This window comes from Salvia hispanica, chromosome 3, assembly GCF_029641045.1.
Source record: "Salvia hispanica isolate PSC_SH4W2 chromosome 3, Shi_PSC_v1, whole genome shotgun sequence".
Lineage (NCBI taxonomy): Eukaryota > Viridiplantae > Streptophyta > Magnoliopsida > Lamiales > Lamiaceae > Salvia > Salvia hispanica.
The window spans coordinates 59,160,526-59,167,900 of record NC_142694.1 but is presented as its reverse complement, the minus strand read 5'-3'; the positions used below and the strand labels follow the sequence as shown (position 1 = coordinate 59,167,900).

The following is a 7,375-nucleotide window of genomic DNA, read 5'->3' as shown; positions in this document are numbered from 1 at the left end:
AAATAAGTAGGCATTATAAATATATGGATACATTGACCATGTTGAAGCAAACTTCACAGGATAGTTATGGATTTGATGAAATGTTGATATGGGAAAGAAACATGAACTAAAATATAAAATGCATTGGTTGGAGCTTTTTATTATGGTTACGGAGTGATGGAATGATTAACTCTCAGAATTCTCCGCGATGGAGAGTAGTGTTTTGAAAACCCTTCATTTAATACTTACCAGAATCACATATTGTTATGGCAGAAACAAAAGGGAGGGAATACTACTAAAATATTAGGCAAAATAATCTAAAATATAAATTTGGTTAAGATCTCATACCTGGGCTATCGGCCCATTTTGTATGAAACTCTTTTTCTATACAATAAAGTTTCGAGTGAACCAAAAAAACAATTTCTGAAATAAGAGTATTTTTAACTTAGTAGTCCATGAACTTTAAAATATCCCCAGTATTCTTTGCATTAAGGATTTATTTCATCGGCGGTCCTTTAGCACTTTTCAAGGACAATTTCGTCCGAAAATTAGGAAAGTCAATGCAGCCCGCAACCCGTGGACTGGTCCGAATAGCCTGCTAAATTTAGAACGCTAGGTTGGGAATCTTCAACGCGATAAAAGTGCAACGCGATTAGCCCGTAGCTCGATAGGGTCAAACTCGAAACCCGATGTGCTGGCCCGCTGGGTTGGACCTAGGTACTACTATTCTCCATTATTTCTTCATGTTTGACACATAATTCGATATTTCATTAATTATTTTTATAAATAACTATAAAAAAAACATTCAATTTTATATTTAATATACATATATAGTAGATTTTTATTAATATAATAATATATATAAATTTAAAAAATCAAATTAACAATATAAAATATTCTATTTCTAAATATGCTTTAAAATTTTATAAAATATATTTAATTTTTGTTTTTTTATATAAATTTTAAATTAATATTTAATTATGTTTGACTTTAAATATATATATTAAAATTATCATAATTAAACTATTTACATGTTATAAAAATGACTACTTTTCATCATTATGTATTGAATTGACCATATGTTAAATTTATCGTAGCAACCCGATTAGTACGATGGGCTAGCCCGAAATCTGAACATTTAGGGTTAGGGCTGAATATTTAAAATCGGATAAAATTTCAACACGATTAATTCACAATGGTTAGCCCGAAACTCGCTGGGCTGATCCGATTGACATCCCTATCAAAATACCCCAAAACTGAGATGACCAATTTTGTCCATCCACCGTTTTATCTTCTCAGACTTGTCACTTTCAAACTCAATCTAATCTGATATTGATAAATTTTGAAACTAACCGGACAAAGAGGCCCAATAGCCTTTAAAGGTGACCTTAAAGAATCAGCAGCTTGCAGGCCCAAAAACAATGTGGAGAGTTAAATCATTCCATCGTTCCATAACCATAATAAAAAAGTTAGTGTTTAATATCTCATACATGAGCTATCGGCCCATTTTGTATGTAACTCTTTTTCTAGTGTTTTTTGTTCCTCATAGACCATACTCATATATTAGGCCATAATGTAAAGTCTAAATTTGGTTAAGATCTCATGCATGGGCTATCGGCCCATTTGTATGAAACTCTTTTTCCATACAATAAAGTTTAATAATAGAATTTAAATTTTCGTGCTTTTTTTTTGGCTTGTTATTACTTAGTTTTTCAGTTTAAATTTTATTTTAAGCTTGTTGGATATATGTTCTTCAGCTTATTTGCATTTCCATATGAGTTCAGATTTGCAGCTTAATTTTGTGGAAAGATAGTATCATTCTCTTTTATTTATTTTATTTTCGAAATTACTTATTTTAATTCACAAGTGTCCTATTTTTCTCGCCACCGATATGGTTTTAGTCCAACTGCCCAATCTAATAAGTTGCTGATTCTATAGTCTATTTCACATACTTGCTTATAATAATTTTTTTTTTATTTGCATTTTAAGCTCTCACATTAGTTCTTAGTGTTGTTTATGCTCGTATTTTAGTTTCTTCACCTCTGATTGAGAATGTGGCGGCATCGCCCCTTTTAAGTGTAACAATGCATAAGGAATATTACTATCGTTTCTCGTGGGATCGACATCAACATTTGCCATATACTAGTATTTTGGAATAGGGAAACATACACAATCTTGTCGACGAAAAAAAAAGAATTAAGTGCAAAATTTCATATCTTCAATCTAGTGGATTTATCACATTTTTATTATCTTATTTTTTAAAACTATGTACAAACAAATCTTTGTTATGATTGAACAAATTATGGTAAAATAACATTTTCCATTATATTAGTGAATCATCATACGCATTAAGTAGTGTTTGATGTGTAATGTGAACTCAAAGATAGAAAATTGAATAAGAAAGTTAGAATAGTCTTAAAATAATGATAGATAGACCAAAAATAGGTGTGAGGAGTGTGAAGCAGCAGTACATTAATTTTTAAAATTAGTACTATTAAATGTTACACAAAAATGGATCCAATGCTGTCGGCACCGACGCACCTGTACAGCAGTATAAGTTTTTATCCCTAAATTTAGGTCTTCGTTTCAAGAATTTAAATAAAAATTTATCATCTGGCTCACTATATACTCCTTGCGTTCTTCAATATCTGTCCAACTTTTATCGAACACAAATTTAAAAAATATTAAAAGATGTGAGTTTTTTTAAAAGAATTAGTAAAATCTCGATCTCACTTTTATATATTAATATCGTAATAAAATATCAATAAAATAAATTAGTGCAATGTAGAATCCAAAAAAAATAAAAATAATGTGAAACAACTATTGGGGAATTAATCAAATTAAATGGATAAATGGAGACACATAATAGAAAGCGAAAGAAGTAGTACTTATTTTGCTAGATATACTTAATATTTTCACTAGAAAAATCAAATAAAACTACACGCCCTCACACATTTATAATTAGTCGATGTTGCTTCGAAAAAGTGAGCATATACTCCCTCCATCCGAATAGGATTTAGGTTTTGCCATTTTGATTCATCCACGAATAGAAATCCTGGTTTATTATTTTTATAAGTGGTACAAGGTCTCATATTCTACAACTTATTCCACTCACATATCATTTAAAACCCATGCCGAAAAGAAATGAGACTCTTATTCGCGGACGGAGGAGTATAAATTAGTGGGGAGTACGAATAGATTGTTGAATTTTAGTAGAAAAACATTATACTCCAATAGTCCATAATTTTGAATGTGACTTCGCACCTAAGTAGAGACATCTAGACAAAGAGAATCCTTCCCACTTGAAAATCATACAATAATTAAATTCCTCAGTAATATTGTTCACAAAAACTCTCATCAAAGATCAAACCAATTCTTAAACCAACAAACAAAGATTAACTAGAATGAAATTCTTTCATATAAATATTTCAATTAACCACAATAAAAATAAATTACACTTGTTTGCATATGATTCATATAATTATAAATTCTCAATTAAAAAAAAAAAACCTTAACTCTTCTTCCCCTCCTCACCACCCTCTTCCAGATAAGCCTTCTTCCTCCTATCAAGCCTCCCCAGCAAACAAATCACAACGAAACACGTGGCGTACACCGCATGCACCTTCCAGCTGGCCCTCGGCGGCTGGTGCAGCACGGCCCGATGGAACACTGCGGTGTAGTAATGCAGCCCCACCGCGAACCCCACCGCCGTCTGCCCCAGCCCCAGCGCCCTCGCCGCCGCTCCGCTCTCCGTCGAGAACACCAGCACGAGGTACATGATCAGCAGCAGCAGGTACAACACGTACCCTAGGGTTTGCAGCACCTGCACCGCCACGTAGGCCGACTGCGCTGCCGCGTAGAATAGTTTTAAGGGCTCCAAATTGGTGGCCAGGGCGGCTATGGAGAGGATTGAGAAGTAGATGGAGAGGTAGATTTGGATAAAGAGGATGAGTTTTTGGAGGGAGAAGTAGGCTGTGATCTTGGTGAAGAGGAGGGAGACTAGGATTAGTGGGATTGTGATGAATGCGAAGGAGATGGCGGAGGCGGCGGTGGAGGCGTAGCGGCTTCCGACGTAGGGTTTGAAGTTGGTTGTGAATTGGGAGTTGTATTTGTTGAGGTAGGTTTTGGAGGTCTTGGAGATTCTCTCCATGTCTGGGAGGAATGTTTCTTGGAATTTTGATGGAAGGTCTGTGAATTCTGAGACTAGGTCTTCTTCTTCTGGCTCTTCTAGAGGCTTCTGGTGATGGGTTTTAAATAAAGTTTTGATCTTGGATTGGTCTGAGGGTTTCTTGATCTGGGTTTTGGTTAAAGTTTTGATCTTGGATTGGTCTGAGGGTTTCTTGATCTGGGATTTGGGGGTTGTTATTGATGATGAAGGGGTGGTTTTGATGGGTTTGGTGGTCTTGTTTTTGGGGGGATTTGGGAGTAATTTGATGAGTTTTGTTTGGTTCTTGGTGATCACCTCAAAGGCTGAGTCTTTGGTTTGGTTTTTGGAGAGTTTGGTTTGGTTTTTGGGAGAAGGGTTTGGGGTTTTGGGGAGTTTGGTTTGGTTTTTGGGAGAGAGGTTTGAGGTTTTGGTGAGTTTGGTTTGGTTCTTGGATGAATTTGAGGAAGATGGTTTGATGAGTTTTGAGTGGTTTTTGGTGGTGGTGGTGGTGGTGGTTTTCTTGGTGATGATTGGCTGATCATTGCTGCTGCTGTCATCGTCTAACTCAAGGAGCAATCTTGATCTGCTAAAAAGGTGGTGATTTTGAGATTGAGCTGTGGAAATCAATGTTGAAGTGATGAAAACTAGGAATAGACATGCATTTAGCAGCTTCTTCATTTGGCAGAAATTCTCTTGAACTGGAGCCATACTCTCTCTTTCTCTCTCCCACTAGGGAGTGAGATCTAACAACGAGGAGAGAGAATAAATGGGCAGATCAAAAAGAGAGAGAGTAATGATATATGGGAAGTGGTATGGTATGTGAAATAAATGTGGTGGGAAAGAAAGCAACTTTAATGGCAAGAAGAGAGCAGTTGAGATCACCTCACATGGTGCAACAGTACTGTAACCACACTTATTTAGGCTCTACCTCTAAATGACATGATAAGTGATCTCAATAATAAGAAAGGAGGATTATTATTCAATAAATTAGATACTACTATTATTAGTCATATACTATTTGTACAATCTCTCTTTGGCCTCTCATAAAATCAACATTGGATAACATGGATTGTCAAATCACATAGGAATCTTGCTTTTCATTGGTAAGTAAGGATTTATTTTGCATTATTTATTTTTGAGGAATTATTATTATATTCCATCTGTCAACAATTTAAAATCGCATTTTGACTCAATTCAATTTTTATAATGGAATATGAATACTGTAATTAGTTCGGAAAGTGGGACTCACTACCGAAAATAAGAAAAAAAAGTGAAACATTAATTCGTGATATTTAAAGATAGTTCAAGATATATTGCCATAAATTGAGCTTTCAAAATAAAACATTAATTGAATAAGAGATAATTAAGTTTAAACATAACATTTAGACAAAAGCAAATCCATTTCATAATTATTCTCAAATTCTCAAATTGTCATTTTATATTAATAAAATTAATATGATCTTAAATTTAATAATGTATGGGATCTCTGTCCCACTTGTGATACCCTATTCTTTTTCTTGTTTTAAATTATTTTCCTCTTCAAGATTCTTCTTTACATCTTTGTCAATCCATATCAATATCATACTCTCACATTGAATTATAATAATGAACACATTGATGATCCGATTTATTTAGTTACATAAAATAAGCTTTATGTTAATGATATCAATATTATACACAAAAATATCTTTTTTGCCCCAAGGAAAGATAGATCTACTTTAATGTTTCAAAATGCTTGAGAATTTCAATGACTTTTAAGAACAAAGAGAAAAAGACTTTAGAATGCACATGGAGAGTATTAAAGATGGGGTAACATCAGCTATTTCACTTATTTGGATCAGCAAGAGAAATATGAGTCAATTTGAACTAAGAGAGGCTAGTGTCAAAATTTGAATCTTAATTCACAATTATTAACCATATTTTGATATTCATAATTATGTTATTAAATATGAATTCAGATTTAGATCTAGATATATGTTGAGATAGTGTCACACGAAATTATGCTTCGAGTAAGTTTTGTACTGTAATTTTTATGACAAACATATATAGTATAGTTTGTTCCCTAAGACCCCACTCAAATATTAAAGACATTTAATTTCAATTAATTTATGATTTTGGATCTTACAAACAGACAGTTTGGTAAAACAATGCCTTTTTCATTAATTATAATTGGAATCACTTTGGTTTTCCTTATATTATTATATGCATGTACCAAGAAGAGCTTTATAATTTGGATCAACAAATCAAGTATAATTAATCAATGTACACAACTATCAAATTTAATTTCTACTAAACTAAACTAAATATAAGACTTATCTATTAATCAATGTCACTATGAAATTTGTAAATGGTAGATCTATTTAGTAGTTAATGTGCTCTAACAAAAATAGTTAACATAGTTGCTTCACACAGATCCATATTGTTGATGTCCCCAGTATAAGATTGATTACATTTCACATTGCATAGAATACCCTCTTCAACATTTAAATTTTTCTAAATTATTCATGTTTTCTTTAGACAGTAGTCTATTTTTGTGTGGTAGGTGGGCTCAAGTCAAGTCATTTGTGCGCCACATGCTATGTTTTCTCCAACATTTATGCGTCGAAAGTATGTCCCGTCATATATGTATCCATAATTTATTTTTCTCCTAAACAATTGTAATAATTATTTTAGGTCTCAAAGTTCTGATATACTCCGTATGTACCTTTATAGTATAAGCGATTTTTTTCGACACATAATTTAAAAAAAGTTGTGTTAAGTGAGTTAAGTAAATGAATAATAATTAGGAAATGAAAAAGATAGAAAGACGAGGAGAATAAAGTAAAGAAGAGTACAGTAAAAGAATAGCACAAAAAAAAAAAAACCTTGTCTCTCTCTTACTTTATCTTCTCTTCTATTTTTTCTCTCTATTTTTTTCTCAGTCCTACTTTATCCTTTCTTCATTTATTCAATAAATATCACTCACTATTTAAAAATCTGTGCTCAAAAAAATGTGTCACATGTAGGGATGCCAGTATAGTCCACAACCCGTGAACTGACCCAAATAGTCCGCCAAATTTATAGGGTTAGGGGCTAAAAATTTCTAGCCCGAAAAAATTAAAACCCGATCAACATTTGTATTAATTCATGCAACTAATTAAATAGCATGTCTTATGAAGAAATAAAAATTGGAAGGTGAGGTTCAAGGAAATTTCCATCGGGCCTTCGTGTTGGGCTTATACTTATTCAAAGTGAGCTCTAATTTACTAT

At 33.0% G+C, this 7,375-nt stretch overlaps 1 protein-coding gene across 1 annotated transcript; it reads right to left on the bottom strand.

The window, feature by feature from the left end:
• Nucleotides 1-3,374: 3,374 nt before the first annotated feature.
• LOC125210843 (uncharacterized) lies at nucleotides 3,375-4,968 on the bottom strand. Its single transcript, XM_048110446.2, has one exon. The coding sequence runs from the start codon at nucleotides 4,832-4,834 to the stop codon at nucleotides 3,491-3,493; it is 1,344 nt and encodes a 447-aa protein (XP_047966403.2). The 5' UTR covers nucleotides 4,835-4,968; the 3' UTR covers nucleotides 3,375-3,490.
• Nucleotides 4,969-7,375: the final 2,407 nt, after the last annotated feature.